At 43.5% G+C, this 23,532-nt stretch overlaps 1 protein-coding gene across 3 annotated transcripts in view; it reads right to left on the bottom strand.

Annotated features, from left to right (window-relative positions):
• The window catches only part of TNFRSF11B (TNF receptor superfamily member 11b), an 87,387-nt gene that overhangs the window by 29,210 nt on the left and 34,645 nt on the right, over positions 1-23,532 (bottom strand). The window contains exon 1 of one of the 3 annotated variants that reach the window (XM_078851430.1): positions 5,498-5,694. The exons of 1 other annotated variant lie outside the window; for it this stretch is intronic. In XM_078851430.1, the coding sequence (XP_078707556.1) occupies positions 5,498-5,527 (30 nt within the window). In that variant the 5' untranslated portion in view covers positions 5,528-5,694. Of the gene's footprint in view, positions 1-5,497; positions 5,695-23,532 lie in introns of those variants that run through there. One more of the 3 variants, XM_073330259.2, reaches the window with a different exon arrangement.

Here is a 23,532-nt window from a genome sequence, read left to right as displayed (position 1 = left end):
TTCCAGGCTTTCTTTCTTGTGGGATTGCACCCCTTGATTGTTACTTTTTGGGGGAAGGTGTTATTAATCCAAAAGCAAAATCCATCTGAAATCACCAAGTTCGACTTGTTTTGCCATGGAACACTTGCAAAATGACTGAGCTTTACATACTTTCCACCCAAAGTCATAATTGGTCATAGGTGCACTTGAACCTCAGCCCAAACTCAGCAAACCTTTTGGCAAACAAAGGCTGTGTTTCAGGTGTGCAACAGAAGCTAAAATCAAGCAGGTTTCATGTGGTTTGGGATCTCTTCATAAAGGGTTTACACAACTCCACCATTGCTTTTTTTTTTTTTTTACATAAAGGGCTTGGGCCCTTTGGAGTTACTGGGATGTTTGTCTGATTGCAGTGGGAGCAGAAGCAGTCCCAGAAAGCACTCAACAACCTAAACGCCATGTTGAATTCTTCATGTAATCTAACTGCAGCATATTTAGTACAGGTTTCAGAGTAGCAGCCGTGTTAGTCTGTATCTGCAAAAAGAAAAGGAGTACTTGTGGCACCTTAGAGACTAACCAATTTATTTGAGCATAAGCTTTCGTGAGCTACAGCTCACTTCATCGGGTGCATTCAGTGGAAAATGCAATGGGGAGATTTATATACAAAGAGAACATGAAACAATGGGTGTTACCATACACACTGTAACGACAGTGATCATGTGCCAGCAATGCCCCTCTGCCATGTACATTGGCCAAACTGGACAGTCTCTACCTAAAAGAATAAATGGACACAAATCAGACGTCAAGGATTATAACATTCAAAAACCAGTCGGAGAACACTTCAATCTCTTTGATCACTCGATAACAGACCTAAAAGTGGCAATTCTTCAACAAAAAAACTTCAGAAACAGACTCCAAGGAGAGACTGCTGAATTGGAATTAATTTGCAAACTGGATACAATTAACTTAGGCTTGAATAAAGACTGGGAGTGGATGTGTCATTACACAAAGTAAAACTATTTCCCCATGTTTATTCTCTCCCACTTTGTTCCTCAGATGTTCTTGTCAACTGCTGGAAATGGCTCACCTTGATTATCACTACAAAAGGTCCCACCCCACACCCCCCCACCCCGCTGGTAACGGCTCACCTTACCTGATCACTCTCTTTACAGTGTGTATGGTAACACCCATTGTTTCATGTTCTCTGTGTATATAAATCTCCCCACTGTATTTTCCACTGAATGCATCCGATGAAGTGAGCTGTAGCTCACGAAAGCTTATGCTCAAATAAATGTGTTAATCTCTAAGGTGCCACAAGTACTCCTTTTCTTTATATTTAGTACAGTATTCTCCACATCTGGAAAAATGCAGAAGATACCCTTAAACTGCAAACGGAACTCAACGGCTATATGACAAATTAACAAGGCCTTCCAGCTCATCAAAGGATCAGACCCTAATTGCACAAACTGAGATCTCTTAATTATTGAATTGTCCAATTTAATCTTTTAGAAAGATATCTAGCCAATACTTTTTTCCCTTAATGTGAGAGGAAGTAGGCTGGTGGTTAAAGCACAAGGCTGAGAACCTGGAGATCTGGTTTGTCTCTCTGGCTTAACCGTATACTTGCTATATTAACCCAGGCAAGTCATTTAGGGCACACATTTTCAAACTTTGTTACCTAGTTCACTTGAATGAAAGGCACATGTGTTCAGCAACTCTAACAACCAGGCACTTATTTAGATACTATACCTAAATATGAATGTAGGTGCCAACTATAGGCACCAGTATTTGAAAGATGTGGATCTTAACCTCTGTCTCAGGGCTTGTCTACATGGCAAGTTACTGCGCTACAAGCCAGGGCGTGAATCTATAGCACACCAGTTTGCCACATGCTACCTTGCCATGTGGACACAGCTACAAGTGCTGTGATAGTTTCAGAGTGTGTTTTAATGTACTGCGACTTCAAAGCATAGTGCTCTATCCACACTCAGGGACTTTCACTGCACTATAGCAGTGTTCACACAGGACATTACACAAGCCCGGTTATGAATCTACAGCACACCAGCTTGCCACTCAGTACAGTAACTCCTCACTTAAAGTCGTCCCGGTTAACTTTGTTTCGTTGTTAAGTTGCTGATCAATTAGGGAACATGCTCATTTAAAGTTGTGCAACGCTCCCTTATAATGTCGTTTGGCAGCCGCCTGCTTTGTCCACTGCTTGCAGGAAGAGCAGCCCGTTGGAGCTAGCTGGTGGGGGCTTGGAACCAGGGTGGACCGACAGCCCCCCTATCAGGTCCCCTAAGTTCCCCGTATGGCAGCCGCCTTACAGGCTATCAATTGCCAGGCAGTTCAGCTGTCCCTGCCCCCATTGCCATGTGCTGCTCCTGCCCTCTGCCTTGGAGGTGCTCCTCGGAGCCTCCCGATTGCTGTGCGGGGGGACGGGAAGGAAAGAACGGGGCTAATGTCAGGATGTCCCCCTCCCCCCTGCTCCTGCACCCCGCTTACCCCAATTCCATAGAGTAGGGGGAGGACACGACAGGGCTCAGGATGGAGGGAGCTTCCTGGCAGCAGCTGCTGTCTCAACTTGCTGATCTACTTAAAAAGGCAGTGTACTTAGAGTGGGGTCAGCATACTTAAAGGGGCAATGCGCATCTCTCTCTCTCTCACACACGGTGTGTGTCTCTGTCTCTGTCTGCCATGCTGTCTCCCCTCCCCATTCGTGCTGCCTTGTAGAGTGTGAGGCTACATTAACAACAATGGGTTAACCCTTGAGGGCTCAGCTGATTGCTAGTTCATCATTTAGCAGTAAGACATTCCCTGGGAAATATCTCACCCTCTGACTTCACCACCTCAACCAAACTTCACAATCATCATCGCTGTGTACCAGTATTAAATTGTTTGTTTAAAACTTATACTCTGTGTGTATGTGTGTGTATATATATACTATATATATATAGTCTTTTGTCTGGTGAAAAAAAATTCTCTGGAACCTAACCCCCACCTATTTACATTAATGCCTATGGGGAAACTGGATTTGCTTAACATCGTTTCACTTAAAGTCACATTTTTCAGGAACATAACTACAACGATAAGTGAGGAGTTACTGTAGCTTGCTGTGTAGACAAGCCCTCAGTTTCTTCGTCAGTGAAATGAGATATGTAGCCTACCTTACAGAGCTTTTGTTTTGTCAGTATTTACAAATTTACACCTTTACATTAAGAATTGTGGATAAAGGCTCTCTGGAAGTCTAAATTAGTATTATTCCATTTTCAGCTGTCTGAGCAGACAGACAGCTGCTCTTGGGTTTGAGAAACGGTGAACTAAATATTCTTCATAGCTAGGATTCACAATCTCTGTGAGGATGAGAATGAGGAAGTGAAGAAAAAAAATAACCAACCAACAGAACAGCTCTGGAAAGATGCATCAGATCTTCAAATCATGTATTAATCTCTAGGTAAAATTACACATCTTATAGTGACAGCAGGATTTCTGAGATAACCTAGACCTATGCCATGCAACTGTCATAGGTATGAATTCATGTCATGGATACATGAAGCCTCTACACTGAATAGAATTACTACTACTACAAACATAGTATTCTTCCAGGAAGATGACATGGTGGGCGATGTAATCTCTTTTACTGGACCAACTTCTGCTGCTGACATAGACAAGCTTTCGATCTTGCACAGAGCTCTTCTTCAGGTTTGGTCAGGAAGATGGTGAGTTAGTAGCAATCCTATTCAATGGAGAGGCTGAATCATGACCGAAGAGAAATATAAATGAGAAAGCATCAAAATTGCTACAGTAGATTAAAACAACAGCTGCCTACACATGACAGACCAGACAGGCACACCAAGAAAAGGGTGTCATATTAGAGATCCAAAATAGCAGAGAGAGAGATCAAATTTAGGAGATGAGATAAAGTGGGGGATTAGTAACAGGATACAGTAACAACTTATTGGCATTTTTTCACATTCCTTGGTGCATGAAAGTCTGTTGGTGATATCAATGCTGCTATAAAATGAAGATCAAGTTTAATTTCATTGTAAATTGTTATTTTAGAAAATGTACCAGTTTATTATATTACAGTTAACTAGGAATCTAATACATTAAAATGTTTAAATGCTATTACATTATGATGAACAGATAGAAAGGCAAGTTGGTAACAAGTTATTGCTGACATTCCACACTTAACTTCCTGTCCATTTATATAAACAAAAAAAGGCATAATAATATAAGGTAAATAAAAAGGTTTTAGTCTCACATTTCAATTTGCTGACCATAAACATAACAATTTTTGCTCTTCCTCCAGCCCCCATTAATTACTTTGGTTTGTTTTTCAAAAAACTCTTTCAGGAAATTCTACCCAAAGTAATACACATGCATTACTCATCAGTGACTGGAAATCTTCTAATTTGTTTTACATGAATATACACACACACATGCAGTTTAATGAACTTTTAGAATATGTAACTCAGTTCTAACTGTATCAGAGATTACCTGGACATTAATGTCACGATACTTGCTAAGACATTCTAGAAAAGTAACTGTATATGAATATGTAATAGTCCATTGTTATAACAACCAAGTACTGTTTAAATATTTATTACACAGTAGAAGTCTATACACATTTCAAAAATTGATTTAATGCAATTTTAACTTCCAAACAGCTAAATAGATTAAACAACATTTTAAAAGGTTTGTTCCAGTGCTGAGACCACCATAGGTATACTTAGAGCAATTTTTCAAAGATCTATCTATCTATCTATCTATCTATCTATCTATCTATCTATCTATCTATCTATCTATCTATCTATCTATCTATCTATCTTTGAAAAATTGTTCTAAGTATACCTGTGGTGGTCTCAGCACTGGAACAAACTTTTTAACCAACCACTAAAAGCAGGGGCTTAGAAGACACCTGCTGCCCCAGCAATAACATTTCCTGCAATGACATGAAGGACACTACTACTAATTCACCCTCTGTTTGTGTACACAAAGCAAAATTGAGCAGTTTAGAAAGTCAAAAGAAACATCATCTGTCTGTGCTTTTAAATACATTCTGTGGTCACACCGTTTTTCCTAAAGCAAGAATGTTCTCCCAAGACCTGAAGATACTGATCGACACTTGTGCAATAATAACGAACAGTGACTCGGAAGACTAGGCAAATATGGAGTTTTAATAAGTCATAAAAGAAACATCCCAAGCTAAAAATCCATTGCCAGCTCATATCGTTTTTGCTAGTGTAAGAGTGATGTGAGCCTGCGAAGACGGGGGAAGAGTAAGGCAGGAAAGAACATGAATGCAAAGCAAATGATGTCAATACCTTATGTAATAAAAGTATCTTCTTTTCTCCTGACGCTGGAAGCCCCCGTCCCAGTTTAAATCTTACCACAAAAGCCCACGGTGATGAAACTGGAACACGTTAACCAGAAGGAAGAGCAAACGAAAAAAAACCGAGGGGAAGAGTGGATCTGCAGCCCTCCAAAGGCTCCGATCTACCTCTGCGAAGGGACTTACCACAAGCGTGCAGCGCAGGACCGTGTTCATTGTGGTCGGCGGGAGAAACCTCAGGGAGCTGGGGACGCTAGACAGGGAGGCAGTGAAAGCTCCGGTCCCCTCGCAGCCTGCTGCTGACTCCCCCCTACATGAAAGGCACGTTGTATATATATCGCCCCTGCTGCAACAGGAAGCATTAGCTCAGCTTTGATCACTCATCCCCTGTCCAGCACCAAACGTGGATTCCCCTCCCCACCCACCCCACCCCACCCCCCGCAGCCCCAAGGAACTGTAAAACTTGGTGACTTCATGGAACCCTTTCAGGGCTCACCACAGGCTGGGGAACGCAGGAGGGAGTGTCAGGGGCTGGCCTCCGACGGGCGCTGGCTGCCGGCTGCCGGCCTGGCCCTCGCTCGAGGGAGGGGGAATCAGTCACCTTCGGACCGGGCACGAGCCAGTCAGCGGCGGCCCTGGGCTCGTCGGAGGCGGGTTTATAAAATTTCTCCCTCCGTCCAGCCTGCGGTGCAGAGACGTCTAGCGCTTTGCCTCTGCGGCTGCACCTCCGCGAAGCTGGGGAGGACGGGGTAGGGCCCGGGCTGCCCCGTGATTTGCGGCCGTGCGGGGGGTGGGTAGGAAACCAGGGGACTCCACGGATTCCCCCTCGCTCCTAATGCAGGAACAAGCCACCTCATCGCTCCCCATCCACCCTGGTTCGCTTGGCCGGGGGCCTCAGCCCTGGTTTTCCTGGGCCCTGAGGGTACCGCAGAGCTGGATGGGCCGCCTGCAGGTGTAAAGGCCTCTTCAGTCCCTAGGATGCTGGGGAGGCAGCACAGGGGGGCTTTGCAGAAAGCCGGGGGGAGTGCAGTAGTGGTGGAATTATTTCCTGGCTGTACAGGGCTTGGAACATGCAGAAGTTCCGAGCATAATGATGATTCTTTCTAGCCAGAAAGGACACAGACATTCATAATCTGAAAAAACGAAGGCTCCAGCTGTGGAACCCTTAGGCTGGCAAGCACTTGCTCACAGGAGTAGCCCCATTGACATCACTGGGGGTCAGCACTCATTCATCCTGAGCCTGGGTCTTTTCTTCACTACATTTGACTGAAATCGAAATGGATGGCAGGGTATGTGCAATGTGGGGTTTTTTGGTTTTTTTCCCTGTAGGCACCACAGGCCCCATCCTGCCTTCCTTGTGTGCCCCAAACTTTTGGAGAACTCCCAGGAGTTCCCACTTCTGGAAACCAGGGAAGTTTTGCATGTATAAGGAATGCAGGATCAGAGCCAACTGGAACTAAGAAGGTTTCCCTTAAAAAAAAAAGGCAGCAGGAAGTATATGTCTTTCCCGAAACCTGTAGATATTGTGAAAGGGGGAAAGAGTGGGGATAAATTCTTACACCAGGGAGGAGAAATCGGCAAATTTCTTTGACCTCCTTAGTTTTAAGTTTTCCCACTTAAATTGGAGATTGTGGTGAAGATTAATTATTTAATGTTGTGAAACTTATTGAGATGAAATCTTAGTCTTAAAGGTGCTTTTCTTTCAAAATTTTTCAATATACTCTAATTCTTCACTCATACTGATTGCTGAATTGCCAACCTTGTCACTTTCCTTAGAGCCTGTTTAACATGAATGGGAGTTTTGCCATTGACTTAGGGGGGAAAGGTTCAGCTCCTTAGATCCTAAATCTTTAGTATGCCCTCTGCCCCCCTCTAGCAGGATCACTTTTTCAGAAGGGTTCCAGTTTTCTCATTCTGTCCCTACATGAAATACACAAAGTCCAAAAATATTTTGGCAAGGACTAAAATCTAATAGCTTTCAAATGCTGGGAGTAGACAGTGGGCCTAAATCAAACCCATTATCCATACCCCAAACTTTGAGGGCGCCTGGGGTAGAGTCCATACCTAGATGTGGATTGACATTTCACATCTCTCTCTTTGTATTGGACCAAAACTTCATATATGGATACTCCAACTTTGGAGTGTTTGAAATAGAGATACCAATTTGGCTCTGAATTTTGCAGCTTTGCCCTATTGCTAGTTGGCCCACACAATTGTGGGGGGTTGGCAAGAACCCAGGGAGGTGAAAGCTTGCACACTGTGTGACAAAAACTCCTAAACCGGAGAGGCATTTACACTAAGTAATATAAAAGAAGTGACCACTTTAACAGAGCAAAGAAAAAGGAGGAGGAGTACTTGTGGCACCTTAGAGACTAATAAATTTATTTGAGCATAAGATTTCGTGGGCTAAAGCCTGCTTCATCAGATGCATGCAGTGGAAAATACAGTAGGAAGATATATATATATATATATATATATATCTTTAGCCCACGAAAGCTTATGGTCAGATAAATTTGTTAGTCTCTGAGGAACCACAAGTACTCTTCGTTCTTTTTGCTGATACGGACTACCATGGCTACCACTATGAAACCTGTCATCAGAGCAAAGAAAGTGTATCTGAATCCTTCTGCAACCATACAGGAACCATTTCCTAGCAAGCATTGTGCCATGATGTTATTAAATTAGAAATCAATATACTCAATTACCCCCTTCAACACCTGATATATGGTGTAAAAATCTGAGGAACTTGAACAAACGATGGTTTGTTTGTAAGTAACTGTGGGGAAACTGGAAAAAGGGGAACAGAAACAATGGCACTGAGAAGAGAGGAAATGCTTCTGTTATTTAGCTGTATAAAAGCTAATTGATGATTTATGCACCTGGAAGGTGTATTGCAACGATTCCTGTAATATTTTACTTTTAGTGGGTTTCTATTCCCTTAACACATGTATTATCATATACTTAGATCTGTATTTTAACCTACATGTTGACAAGGCACTCTGGACCAGATCCACAGCTGATGCAAGTGGGCCTAGCTCTGACTTCAGAAGAGCTACACACTGATTCACACTAGCTGAGGATCTGCCCCTAAATTTCTTCTGAAAAGCAATATTTTTTTAAATGAGCTATATTCAGCCACATGGGCCAGCTGCACCAGAGAGGGGCTTCACAGGGAAGCCAATTTTAAATCATAATTTCCTAGCAGCCTCTCCAGCACCAGCTGCCTAAGACAGGAACTCTGGGTCTGTCTACACGGTAATCAGGAGGTGGGGTTGCAGCTTATGAAGGCATACCCAAGCAAGCTTTGATCTAATGGCGGTTTGTTTGTACGTGTTAGTGGAGAAGCTAGAAAAGGGTAACAGAAACCCTAGCACTGAGAGGAGAGGACAGGATGCTGTGTACATGCTTGAGCAGCCAGCCTCTGCTACCCCCCATGCTACTACAGCTACACCGCTATTGTTACGTGAGCTAGCGTTGATCTTGTTAGAGACAAGCTATTTCGGATATGTCTACCTGTGCTTCAGTCACACCTCTTTATTGCAGTGGAGGCAGGCCTTAAATCTGGACTGCTCCCGGTCCCAACCAGCCTCCTTTAAGCCCTTCCTGGGTCAGTCCTGCCCGCTTTGGGGATTTTATCGGTTAGTTCTGAGCACCCCAGTGAAGCAAAGGCTGCAGGGGGCTTACACTGCTGAGTCCCCTCTCCTGGTAGTGGACAGGAACCCATGATGTGAGTTCACCCTATGTCCTGAAGGTGGATGAAGTTTACTGCTCCCAACTGAGAAATGCAAAGCACCAAACTCATATTTAGCTCCAGCCTATGAGATACTTACTGTTAGTATGAGAGTAACAGAACAGTGTAACTTGATTTCAGTGTAATGTTTTTTCTGCTTTATGGACCTGAATGAAAACTCACTGAAGTCAGTGGGAATTTGGGGAAGTTCTGTGGCCTGTGCTATACAGGGGGTCTGATTAAATGATCACAGTGGTCCCTTCTGGCCTTAGAATCAATGAATCTCTGAGTCTTTTCACTTACTTCAGTGAGTATCTTCCCATCTCTAACTGTCTGCCATGAATACTCAGTCTTTATGGCCCAGGTCCTCAAAAGTAATTAGGCTCCCAGTTCCTATTGACTTCAGCAGAAATGAAATCAAAGGAAGGTAGACAACTACATCCCTTTGAGGGTCTGGGCCCATCCCTATACAGAAATGACAAAGCCCATAGGAGCTAATGCAAATGTTTATGTATTATTATAGCTTAGAATACATACAGTTTATTGTTCAACACCTATCAGAGTTTTTCTAGGGATGAAAGTCTCTTGTGCCATGTAACACACTAGCACAAAGTTAAAAAAAACATTTTTAAAAAACTGTTTAGCTTAAAGGGTGGTTATGGTCTGAAAAGTGACCATATAAAAATGGCATCTTTTCCCTCAAAAGTTCTGCTCCCTCTGTGTTTTCAGAGTCAGATCTGCTGACTTTAGTGAAAAATGTTTTTACTATGTTTTTACTTCCATTAGCATTGAAAACCTAACACAGTTTTGAGTGAGGGAGCTGGATTCTCTTTGAGGTCTCTGATCCTCCCCAGAATTAATTAAGTTGCACATGCTGGACCAAAGTCTGCCTAATTTAGTGGGGACAGTGGGTTTGGCCAGAGGCAAAGCAAGGCAGCATTTTGCTGACAGAATCTCTTACAGGTGGTGGTGCACGAACCAGAAAGCTTTAACTTTTGGATCTCATGATGAGACCGTGGCTAGTAAGGGGAAAAAAATCTTTATACCTGAGCATATTTGATCTAGAAAGAATGGACCAACAATAAATACAGAATCCCACAATGCCATTTTTAGAGTCGCTTTTCAGAGCAGAACTACAAGGTCTAAACTGCAGTTAGAATGTTTTCACAACTGCCTTAGCACATTCCCACTTTGCCTTTGGGAATTAATTAAGATGTGCTTTGCAATGCATGCAATCATATTACAACGTAGCAAACCCTGTAATAAAGACTTGTCCACATGACAACCAAACTGCTTTCAGCAGTGTTTTACAAGTATCATGTTTGTGACCACATCCCATAGAAGGGTGTTTGAACACAGTTTTAAAATTATTTTTAAAAGCTAATTGCTTTTACTTTACTTTCCTTAAAACAGTTTAAAAGTTGTAGGATGAAAAGAAGCTTACACATTAAGATTTCCTCTTTCCAGAAATAAGTTTAACATATTCAGTGTGCATATAAAGAAACCAAGTAGTTCTTACAGGAAAAATGGCTGGTTTACATTAAAAAAGTAATCAATAAACAACTATGTAGGGAGCAGGAACTATGGAGAGAGCAGGAATAAGTCATTGCAAGAGTTGTATCAATACATAAAACTTCTATATTTCAGGTTAAAGAGTGAAATCTGTTTCTGTTGTATGTTTTGTTCTAGAATGGTGTGCTTCAGGTGGGATAGCAGTTTATTGGTTTAGTAGTAGTCATAGATCCAGTATCCAGTATTTGTCTTTCCATAGCTCTAATTCTCAGTATTTGTATTACCATTTTGTATGTTATGATTGTTATAAATCTATTTTTCTTCCTGTGCATCATTATAATAACTGGGTCTATAAATGGCTTTGCTCTTTAAGCCTGTCTGCTATCTGGAAAAATTCAGAAGTCCAGACCAGTGACTCGGTGCTGGTAGGTGAATGTTGTGACCTTGAGTCATCTCAGGATCTCAATGAGATATTTGTTGAGTTCAGTCAATAAACAGTGGGAAAATTCTGGCTTCAAGCACAGGACTTGCTGTTCACCAGAGATTACATTTAAAAGACACCAAGAGCTTCACCAGTAATAGATTTATTTCCAGTTAAGGAGGGAGGATCTCAAATGGATACATTGTGGAAAGCAGTCATAACAGTAGCTGCAAAAAGAGAGCAATCTGGCATTCTACCAAGCCATCAGGCTAATCCCTTAAAAATGAACAATTCTGCTAAAGTTATAATAGCTGGTGATCTGAAATGTCCCAGAAGAACTTTCAAAATGGATCATTGAAGAAATGGCATGCTGTTCATTTGGTAGAAAATGTAGTCGGGCAGGGAACACAGGTAAATATGGTTCAGATTCTGTCAGTGAAGTAGAACAATTACTCCAGCTGTAAAATTTGGTGCATCGATATCATGCCACTGTAGTGACTGTACCCCAGTATAACTGAGAACAGCAGGTCCAAGGGAGAGGTTTTGATTCAGACATATACTGAGGGAACAGAAGAGGAGTTTTTAAAATCATTAATATCATTATTGTAATCAAACTTATGCTGTAAAACAGAGAACTGGCTGTTCATATATACTGATTAAGCGGATGTATTGGTTTTAGCTCTGTAGTTTGCTACTCCTTTGGAGCAGATTTGCCTCAGTTTTTCAACTGAAGCTTTACCTCATTTCTTTTGGGAATACTAAAGGGCAGATATGTGGAGTAAACATGCGTAAAGGAAAAACTCCTCCTCCAAACTGTGCATTCAGGGAGGCAAAGATGATGCTTGCCCCATCAAGGCAGATCTTGATGTGGGATCATAGAATTTGAAGGTTGCAGTGAAGGAAATGAAGGACACAGTCACAAAAAAGTAGACTTGGTGCATAAAATGTTAGATAACAGCACGTTGTCAGCCATAGACAGTGACAGACAGACATTCTTAAAAGTTTCAGAGTGCAGAAAGTCATGTACTCCATTCTATTTAGGTTCTTACATGGCATCATCACTGCAGTATTTGATCACATTAGATTTAGAGGACACTCTGGCTACAGTAACAACTTTAACAGCTGTAATTAGAATTTTTAAAAAAAATCACTTGAAGAGAGAGTGCAAGAACTAGCAAATAAGGCAAAGGTAAGAATCTGAGAATACTGAGTATTTTGAAAAAAGAAAAGGAGTACTTGTGGCACCTTAGAGACTAACCAATTTATTTGAGCATAAGCTTTCGTGAGCTACAGCTCACTTCATCAGATGCATACCGTGTATGAGCTGTAGCTCACGAAAGCTTATGCTCAAATAAATTGGTTAGTCTCTAAGGTGCCACAAGTCCTCCTTTTCTTTTTGCGAATACAGACTAACATGGCTGCTACTCTGAAACCTGAGTATTCTGAGGAACCGGATCTGAGGAAATGACTCTTTTATTTACTCAGTGACGAGCTGATCTTTTTGGCCATGCTTTACCCCGTAAACTGATTTGTCTCGAAGTGGACAGAAGCCATCCTGCAACATGATTCAGAGAGACTGCATCCGGTCAGATAACTTTCATTTCTTGTGCAAAATCCAGTTTAGTAATAAAACCCATGTTTCTGATCAGCAGGAATTTGTCATTAACCAAATCAACATATATTCTAGTTACCGCCAATGCTCTGAAAGAGGCAGTATATTTATTTTTAAATCTGTCAAAAGTAAACAATACTGGAACTGAAACAACACAAGTTTTAGCCAGCAAGTCTTTCCAGCTAACAGGGTTTTCATTTTAATCTTTATTAATTTGCTTGTGATGCTGTAATTCAGGGCACTGGCTAAGGGCGATGGTCCTGTTAGTTCAAGATCAACTGATATAACTTTATTGTCATCTGAGTCCACTCTGTATGTTTGGGTGATAAGGAGATATTGCAAGTTTTCTCCCTCTCCCCCGGATTTCAACAGGCAGGATGGCATGCTTCATTAAAATCATTGACTCCAGGGTTTTGCATGGAAGTGTCAGCCATGTGTTCACTGTCATGTCTGGGTCTGGTTTGAATACCCCTGTTGGGTGAGCCAATGGGGTTACCAACTTTGGTTGGATGAATTCCATCACATTACATTATCTTTAATCAAAGATAAATCTTTAATTCCTGGAGACTCAAGGACAACCGTGGTGGGCTGGCAGCCCTATAAGCCAACCATCCACTCAGACATCTCAATGGAGGGACTATCCCATTCTGCTCTAGAACTGGTTTTTGTTGTGTTGTTTTTTAAAAAAAATTTTGATGGCCTTGTGGAGTATTGTGGTCTCCTATCAGTGTTGAGGAATGTCTGATTTCGCTGCCAGCCAGGAAGATAATCAATTAGACACCAGCTATTAGCAGTTATTAGAAGGGGCTGCATTTTGGTTCTTGTACCAGGAGGCCCTGTGGTTTAATAGTGATCTGTGAATGCGAAGGTAGTTGGGGCAGAGATTGGATAGGAGATAGGTGGAGTGTCACCTGGAGTTTGATCTCCCTTATGGGGGCTGAGACAAAGTAAATAACGTTACTGTCCAGACATTTCAAGGAACCAGCTGTAATAAAAATAATATATATGATGCCAAGGATCTCAAATAGGCTTCACATCATTCCTGTGAAGAAGGTAAGTAACATCATCTCTCCAGTGACTCCAGACACCACACAGCATCTCCTTTGTCTCCCACCCCAAAAATCTATTCCACACAGGCCTACTCCGTTCCTCTACCTTGCCCATTGATCTGCAGGGTATTTAATATATGTTCAAAAAGTGGATCTGCTTGATTGCATTCCCCTCTCCCAAGCTGTACATGTAGTTTTAGTTTGCCAGCTCTTTTGGACTGTTCATTAAAATGATTCACTCCAGGTGTAACCCTTCTGCCACGCCAAGTTGATAGCAGCAAGGGCCGGGTTCAGTACACAGGGGTTCCCTCTCATTAAAGCAAATGCAAAACTGGCTCGAGCTCCCACCCAGTGACCTGGGAAAATCTTACACACCCCCTGGGCGCCTCAAGGAGGCAATACTTCCCCTCTCGCAAGCGCGGCGTCTCGGTGTAGTAGAGAATCTTTAATAACATGAGGTAAACAACATCAGCATTAAATTGGGGAAACACCACAACTAGTGTTCATTAACCAAACCATGAACACCGACCCACCCCAGAAAAATTGGACCACATCCTTTCCCTCAGGCTCTTGAGTCCCAGAACCCAAACATTTCTTGAGTCCAGCAATCCACAAATCACCCAAAGTCCAAAAAAAGTCCAGCCCCGGAGTTCAAAAGTTCATCTGCAGAGTGTTACTCCCCAGTCTGGCTAAAATGTGCCTGGGTGTGGGGGAAAGAGGTAAGGGGCACCTTATGTGTCCTGAAGCTGACTGCTCCACAGGGCTCTGCTCCGCTCCACCACGACCGGCTCCGCTCTGCACAGCTCGCTGTCTCACGACCGGCTCCGCTCAGCTCGCCATCTCACGAACACACCGCTGTCTCACGACTGGCTCCGCTCAGCTCGCCGTCTCACGAACACACCGCTGTCTCACGACCGGCTCCGCTCAGCTCGCCGTCTCTCGAACACACCGCTGTCTCACGACCGGCTCCGCTCAGCTCGCCGTCTCTCGAACACACCGCTGTCTCACGACCGGCTCCGCTCAGCTCGCCGTCTCTCGAACACACCGCTGTCTCACGACCGGCTCCGCTCAGCTCGCCGTCTCTCGAACAAACCGCTGTCTCACAAACAGCTCCGCTGCACACTAGATCTTCCGGCTCCCCACTACTTGACACAGTGCTCAGTGATTTCAGCTCATAGTAGTGGGAGCCTTAGTGCTGGTGCACCATAAGGCTGAAGTGAATTCAGCACAGTACCAGTAACAAAACTCTTAATAGACCCAAAATTAGCTCTGACATTCCACAGTGGAGAGAGACAGAGGTGCAATTGGTGCTTCAGGCCCTCACAAAGGGGACCTACACCACCAGGCACTAATACCTGTCTCAAGTCTCTCTCAGTTCACAGAGTTTTGGAACCCATGTCCCTTGCCTAGTGAGTGCTACTCAGTTGATGGTGAGTCCCTCCATCATAACAAAAAGGCCAAGTACAGTTCCAAGCACAGTTCCCATAATCAGGGTACTAACAATTTATTCTTCCTGCCCCAATAACAGAGACACTGGGAATCCCACAGCAGCCAAAGTGACCATTTGGGCAGTTATGGCCTCATTCTAGGTGGGGTGGGTGGGCCTATGCAAATAAGATCAGCCCCTGAAGTTCTTTTCCACAACTTGCCACACCTCACCACCAGATGTCAGGGTGGAGCCCACCCTGTCTCTGCTTACACAGGGTTTTGCATGGACATTTGAGAACGTCTTCCTCTGTGTTAGTGGAGCTCCTAGCACACAGGGCTTTCCATAATGACCGAGGCACAATACAAGTAAGTAAATAAATATTTAACAGGTGATCACAAATGTGCTTGCACATGCTGGACCAAATTCTGCCTACAGTGTCACCTCTCGAGCCCTGTTGACTTCAGTGGGATTGCCATGGTGTAAGCCAAGACAGAACGTGGATCTTGAACACAAAATGAAGATGTGCCACATGAGACGAAGGTAGCAATAGTTATTTGAAATGCAATGCTGTGTCTGCTGCAGATAGAGTACATTTTGTGTAGTCAATGCTCCAAAGATTTGTTGGCACTTTTGCCTCTGGACACACATCAGGCATAATAAAGCTTTTGTCCTTTGGTTGGCACAGAAAATTCAGAAAGCAGAAGATGCAGGGGAAAAAATGTGGAAAGCATTTCAATCGCCTCAGGAATGTTGGTCCAGAAAAAGCTGATCGATCTACATAGTAGTAATTAATTACAAAAAAATAATTTCTTTGTTCCTGGTGACTGGACGCCTCCTTTTGTTCAGTCCATCAGTACCTTGCGAGGTTTTACCTCTCTGATTGTGCAAAGTGCAGTGGGGTGCATTTTACCATCCCTGTCAACCAGGAATAGAGCACTGGAGTCAAGATACTTGGTGTGGCTGCCAGCATGAGCAAAATAACTCTGCATCTCTGCAGTTTCTTGCAAACTACCACACTCTCATTGAGTCCCATGGATCAGGCCCTCAGAGAATGTCATCAATCGCGATGGACCAAATTAGGGAAGCAGCACACAATCCAAGTTGGGGTGCTGTGCAGTAGATTCCTCCAGGGGAACAACAAGTTAAAAGATTCTCCCTCCAGTCTGCAAAGAAGAAACAGATTTTCTTGGCAGCCACAAAGGGGAGATTTGCTGGTGAACACATGGATCTGAAGGTGAGCCTGTGATGATTTGAGTAATCTATGCACAATGTATGAATTCTCTTGGATTATTAATTCTTTGTCTAGATCAGTGGTTCCCAAACTTGTTCCGCTGCTTCTGCAGGGAAAGCCCCTGGTGGGCCGCACCAATTTGTTTACCTGCCGTATCCGCAGGTTCGGCCGATCGCGGCTTCCAGTGGCCACAGTTCGCTGCTCCAGGCCAATGGGAGCTGCTGGAAACGGCGTGGGCCGAGGGACTTACTGGCTGCCGCTTCCAGCAGCTCCCATTGGCCTGGAGCAGTGAACCGCGGCCACTGGGAGCCGCGATCATCCGAACCTGCGGACGCGTCAGGTAAACAAACTGGCCCGTCCCGTTAGGGGCTTTCCCTGCACAAATGGTGGAACAAGTTTGGGAATCACTGCTCTAGATCTATATCAAACTCCATTTTGATTGTAAGGCTCTGTTGTCTTTTTACCTCTATTTTGGGATGAAATTCCAAGGGGCAGCGGTACAGGGCTAATACTGAATAATTGACCTTGTTAGTCTTCTTGTCAAATGGAAGCAGCCTTGGATGACAAAGGTGGACAAACCAAGAAAACTGGTCCTGGCAGGTGGGCTAGTAACCAGGCAGTGGACCAGCTAGGGAGGGACTTTAAATACCTGACAAAGCTGGTCTGGGGAGGTGGGGGTGGGGCGGGGGATGTCACATGACACAGGGGGCTGAGACTTTATAAAAGGGGGATTCTCTCACCAGCCACATTACAGGGAGGGAGAAGTGGCCAGAAGCGCAAAGCAAGGCCTAAGGGTTCTGATCTAAGCCCAAACAATGCCCCAGAGTGATGAGGAAACTGAGGTAGGGAATCGTGTACAGGTGTTTTATTGTTTTGTCTGGATCAGTATCTCTGCTGTGCTATCTCATTACAGAGTAAATTGTTTCAGCATCCCTTTTGCAAAGCCCATGTGTTATGTGGTTCAACTCTCATGTGTCCCTGGAGAGGTAATCTGTAAAGCAGAGTGTGCTTAAGGTTAAAGCTCTAGGAAAGGGGGCACATAAGCAACTGGGGTGTCATGGGGGTCAACACTGGTCCTGGTGACCTACGGCAGCCTGCACTGTGAGGTCTCACCTCTGTGAAAAAGTAACAGACAAAGTCTGTGCCCGGGAACCATGCCACAGAGTGGGTCCCGCAGAAAGTGACAGTGCTGGAGCCTTCCCAGACCAACTGAAGCTTAAAAGCACACAGGTCCAGCATGTGGGACACAAACAGCAGGGGCAGTTCAGACCTCTCGGTGACAGACCCTCCAAGCTTGATCTTTCCTGAAACCTTGCTCTGCATTGTCTACTCCCCCACTGCCATGAGGGTGATTTCAGCCCTGGAAGGGGAGACCCTGGCTCCTTAACCAGCTGTACTGCTGGGAGGGTGTGGGGCAGAAGTGCCTGAGGAAAGTAAGGAAAATAGTGAGGGGGCGGGGGAAATGAATGTCTGGCATATGGAAAAGTACAAAACCGGCAGGGAAAAGCATTTTTATCTTCAAGTTTCTAAATGGAGGGTTACAAACAAGAAAGAATTTATTTAAAAACAAAAAAACAACTCTCAGCTAAAGAACTCCGTTTTTTCCACTTTAAATTGTTTGTACTGAATACACAAGGCAAGCGAAAGTAGGGCAATGGGGAAAAGCGGTCTGATTTGTTGTGAGAACTTCACTCCAAAATGTAAAGGCATTTCTCAGGAGAAAATGGCCTTTTCTCTCTCTGCTTCCTCTTCTCATATTGCTTTAAAAAGACAAAATGTCTATGAAAAATGAAGGAAATATGGAAATGTATAGGAACTACTATCCCATTTTTTGCCATGAATTCTTTTAAATAATTTTGATCTGAATCCAGAGTAGTTTGCAGAGACACAGAATACTACGTGCGGAACACCAGGCGAGAATGCAGAATGCATGCTAATGCATCAAAACAACCTCCCGGAAGCTTTGTAAGCCTGGAAAATCCTTCTGCAGCATAACTAGCCGTTCCCATAGGGCTTGCCTATATCCTCCTGGAAAAATCCCTTCAGAATTGAATAGAAAATGATTATTTTTTTTCTAAAGGCTTTTTGAACTGTTAGAATTGAATAGAGAATGACATCCTTGCTATAAAATGGTTTAAACAAACAAAGAACCCGCTACCCAATTATCACTATTTAGTAAATTCTGTCAGGTTTTTACAATAATTGCTACAGAATCCTAAGGGTTTCAATCCCTGTCAACTCTTATAGGGCTTTTCCACAATAGCAGAGTCAAGCTTACTTAAGGGTAGAGTTGCGGAGAATGTAAGCCAGGGTAGAATTTGGCCTTTTAAATGCAAAGGATTAATTCAAAGAGCACAACTATGATTAAATGAATAAAACAGAGGAAAATGACAGGCATTTTCTCCCAAGGTAAGCTGTGGAAGCCCTGTGTCACTTGAATCATTTTACACTAGTCTGCAGGTGACCTAAAAAGTCTGTTCTCCAGTTTCTAGGGCCAAACTCTGTTCTCACTTATAACCTCTGCTAGCTTAATGAACTCATTGGGGTGCCCAGGTCAGAATCAGTGCCAAAATGATCTGTATCTTAACAAAATCTAGTGCTGCTACTTAGGATTCCCATCCTGCCCCTCCTCCCCCACATACAAGGAATAACTGTATAATTTCAATCTGAACAATATTTAATTTACACTCAGGAAAATAGCAACAAGAAAGAACAAAGGTAAAGTTTCCATGAGAGTACATAGTGCATGAGTCTCTTCTCCATAGGCTCGTGCAGCTCTGAAGGCAAAGCTGCTCACAAGCAGACTTAGTATTTTCAAAGCTGGCATTCACCAGAAACAAAGACATCACAGTTCCATAGCTAAATGCAGCAAATTTACTATTTATAAACCTTACAAGCATATGGCACAGGTGGCTCTTAACCTTTCCAGACTACTGTACCCCTTTCAGGAGTCCAATTTGTCTTATGTACCCCAAGTTTCACCTCACTTAAAAAGTACTTGCTTAGAAAATCAGACATAAAAATACAAAAGAGTCACGGCACACTATTACTGACAAATTGCTTATGTGCTCATTTTTTACTATATAAATATAAAATAAATCGATTGCAATATAAATATTGTACTCACATTTCAGTGTGTAGCATATAGAGCAGTATAAACAAGTCATTGTATGAAATTTTAGTTTGTAATGACTTTGTTAGTGCTTTTCATGTAGCCTATTGTAAAACTAGGCAAATATCTAGATGAGTTGATGCATCCCCTGGAAGAGCTCGGTGTACCCCTGGGGTACATGTACCCCTGGTTGACAACCAGTGGAATAGGATATTTACAAATCTTTGTCACTCACAGGTCTTTTACTGTGCCAGGTCTTATGTGTGGCCCCATGCTTCCCAGGCTGGGAATTCTGTGGAGTAAGCTTATCAGCCTGTAAGAAGGAGGGAGAACTTTACATTGTTCCCACGATTCCCTCTGCCTGAGTGAAAATTGATGCTGACAGGCCCTGGTGTTTTGTGCATTAACTGTGACAACAAAAAGATTTATACAAACCAAAACTACTGTTTCAATTAGATAGGTTTCAGAGTAACAGCCGTGTTAGTCTGTATTCGCAAAAAGAAAAGGAGTACTTGTGCACCTGAGAGACTAACCAATTTATTTGAGCATAAGCTTTCGTGAGCTACAGCTCACTTCATCGGATGCATACTGTGGAAACTGCAGAAGATCTTTTTATATACACACAAAGCATGAAAAAATACCTCCTCCCACCCCACTCTCCTGCTGGTAATAGCTTATCTAAAGTGATCACTCTCCTTACAATGTGCATGATAATCAAGTTGGGCCATTTCCAGCACAAATTCAGGTTTTCTCACACACACCCCTTCCCCTCCCCACCCCACAAACCCACTCTCCTGCTGGTAATAGCTTATCTAAAGTGACCACTCTCCTTAGAATGTGTATGTGGTTGCTGGTGAGTATTTGCTTCAGGTTGGGGGCCTGTCTGTAGGCAAGGACTGGCCTGTCTCCCAGAAGTCACCTACTACAGGACAGGCCTAACAAAGAAAATAACAGAACGCCACTAGCCGTCACCTTCAGCCCCCAACTAAAACCCCTCCAACGCATTATTAAGGATCTACAAACTATCCTGAAGGATGACCCAACACTCTCACAAATCTTGGGAGACAGGCCAGTCCTTGCCTACAGACCTGAAGCAAATACTCACCAGCAACCACATACCGCACAACAGAACCACTAACCCAGGAACCTATCCTTGCAACAAAGCCCGTTGCCAACTGTGCCCACATATCTATTCAGGGGACACCATCACAGGGCCTAATAACATCAGCCACGCTATCAGAGGCTCGTTCACCTGCACATCCACCAATGTGATATATGCCATCATGTGCCAGCAATGCCCCTCTGCCATGTACATTGGTCAAACTGGACTGTCTCTACGTAAAAGAATAAATGGACACAAATCAGACGTCAAGAATTATAACATTCATAAACCAGTCGGAGAACACTTCAATCTCTCTGGTCACGCGATTACAGACATGAAAGTTGCGCTATTACAACAGAAAAACTTCAAATCCAGACTCCAGCGAGAAACTGTTGAATTGGAATTCATTTGCAAATTGGATACAATTAACTTAGACTTGAATAGAGACTGGGAGTGGCTAAGTCATTATGCAAGATAACCTATTTCCCCTTGTTTTTTCCTACCCCCTCCCCCCCGACGTTCTTGTTAAACCCTGGATTTGTGCTGGAAATGGCCCACCTTGATTATCATACACATTCTAAGGAGAGTGGTCACTTTAGATAAGCTATTACCAGCAGAAGAGTGAGTTTTTGGGGCGGGGGGAGCAGAAAACCTGGATTTGTGCTGGAAATGGCCCAACTTGATTATCATACACATTGTAAGGAGAGTGATCACTTTAGATAAGCTATTACCAGCAGGAGAGCGGGGTGGGAGGAGGTATTTTTTCATGCTTTGTGTGTATATAAAAAGATCTTCTACACTTTCCATTGTATGCATCCGATGAAGTGAGCTGTAACTCACGAAAGCTTATGCTCAAATAAATTGGTTAGTCTCTAAGGTGCCACAAGTACTCCTTTTCTTGTTTCAATTAGATAGTACATTTTATTTCATTGCAACGTGCTCCTTGGTTTTTTGCTCACTAAGCAGGATGACCTCCCCTCTGAATATGTCAGCCATCTGTCAAAGGAGTCAATATCCATGGGCTTCCATAGCCTGCAGAGCTCGGACGGCAGGAAACAGACACCTTGGGCTAAGCAGGCCGATGCAGTTAAACAGAGATGTTTGGTGCTCAAAGCAAGGGTTATAAAAGCTTATAAAAAAACACAAACTACATTTACGAAATTTCTAGGAAACAAATTTTCTGCGTTTAACCCTTGGATCCTGGGAAGGAGGACCAGTACTGACAACCCCAACTGTTCAAAGGTCATGAGTGAAACCCTCCAAAACCTTGAAACTGGCATAAAAATCATGAGATTTTTAAAATACATTTTTGGTTCTTTCTCTTGCACTCCGGAGTCAGAGGCATTCGGGTTCATATTTTCAGCCTTTTTCCCCATAGCTACAGACATGCCAACTCTCGCACATTTATTGTGAGAGATGCAATTTCTAAGTAAAATTAAGCCTGACTCATGATCTTGCAATAGAGCTCTCAAATATCAGGGTTGGGGTTTTTTTTTTTTGTTTTTCTTTTCAGTCTCAAGATCATGAGTGAGGCTTAATTTTACTTAGACATCACTGTCAGCTGTGGGCCGCTGGGGCTCTAGCCATCAGTCCTGGGCAGCTGCTCCCCTGCCAGCCTGGGAAGTGAGAGAGGGGACCCTACAACAGTCCCCCCAGGCCTGGGAAGGGTGAAGAACCCTAAGAGGAGCAGCAGACGTGAGGCTGGGAGGGCTGAACTATGGCCTGCAGGCTGCAGTGGGGGGATGACATGAGGAGGGTGGGGGCTGGTGGCGTGGGGGCCTGTATAGATGGTGGTCTCTGAGTAGACGGGGTGAGTGCTGGGGGGGTGAACTAAGGATGGGGGGGGGTCACTGGAGTAGGGGGGTTGACCTGATGGGGTAGTGATGATGGGGACTGGGAGAGTATACTGAGCAGGGCTGAATGAAGGGGGGTTGGGTGGGGACAGAACTGAGGGGTAACAGGATTAATGGCTGGGCAGGAACTAGGCAGATGTGGGGGTGAGAGCTCTTGAAGTAGGAGCCAAAATCACCTTATCCAGTACATGTGGGAGAGGGGGCAACACTGTCACATGCGCACACCCTGGGGATGGGCAGGGGGAGTTCAAAAATCAAGAGCTTGACGTACAAACACAGTATCATCTTTTTAAAAAAATCTCGTGATTTTTCGGGATCCGACTCACGATTTTTGATCTCTTGAAGTTGGCCATACCGTAACCATGGGGTCAGAAACTTACTTTATTTTACCAACCAAAGCTGAGATACTAAAGTTTTCACATGACCCCCAGGCTTTAAGAAAAACATGGTATTCCATGGGTGCTGGCAAAGCTGGAGGAAGATACTTGGGGCTATAATATCATAAAGTTCACATTTAACTTTCTGGACCACACTTTTATAATGGGTTTAATCTGTGCTTGTATAACCATTTACTTGCCCCAATTGAGTGGCTAGGCAGGCAGTTATCTCATTTATATGTGAAAATGCAGGATTTGCATTCTTTTTCCTGGTTTCAGAGTAACAGCCGTGTTAGTCTGTATTCGCAAAAAGAAAAGGAGTACTTGTGGCACCTTAGAGACTAACCAATTTATTTGAGCATAAGCTTTTGTGAGCTACAGCTCACTTCATCGGATGCTCAAATAAATTGGTTAGTCTCTAAGGTGCCACAAGTACTCCTATTCTTTTTCCTGTTTCCTTTTCTCCCCTTTTATGTTCTTTCTATAATGAGCTAAACACACAAGCCCTATGCACCAATTAAATTCCAACTCAGGTCTCAAAACAGGGCTTAGGTGGGGACGTAAGTGGTGCTTAGGTATTGTTTTAGTCTGCTATACAGGGGTTAGTTTCAGTCTACATAAGACCCTGATTCAGCAAAGTCTGCATGTCTAACTTTACATAAGTGAGTAAATCCATTGACTTTAATGGGACTATTCATATGCTGAAGTACCTTGCTGAATTGGGGCCTTATACCCAGATGCTGTGGCTCTCAATCTTTCCAGACTACTGTATCCCTTTCAGGAGTCTGATTTG

This window comes from Lepidochelys kempii, chromosome 2 (genome assembly GCF_965140285.1).
Source record: "Lepidochelys kempii isolate rLepKem1 chromosome 2, rLepKem1.hap1, whole genome shotgun sequence".
Classification (NCBI taxonomy): Eukaryota; Metazoa; Chordata; order Testudines; family Cheloniidae; genus Lepidochelys; species Lepidochelys kempii.
The sequence above is the reverse complement of the archived record's forward strand: the minus strand, read 5'-3'. Positions and strand labels throughout refer to the sequence as shown.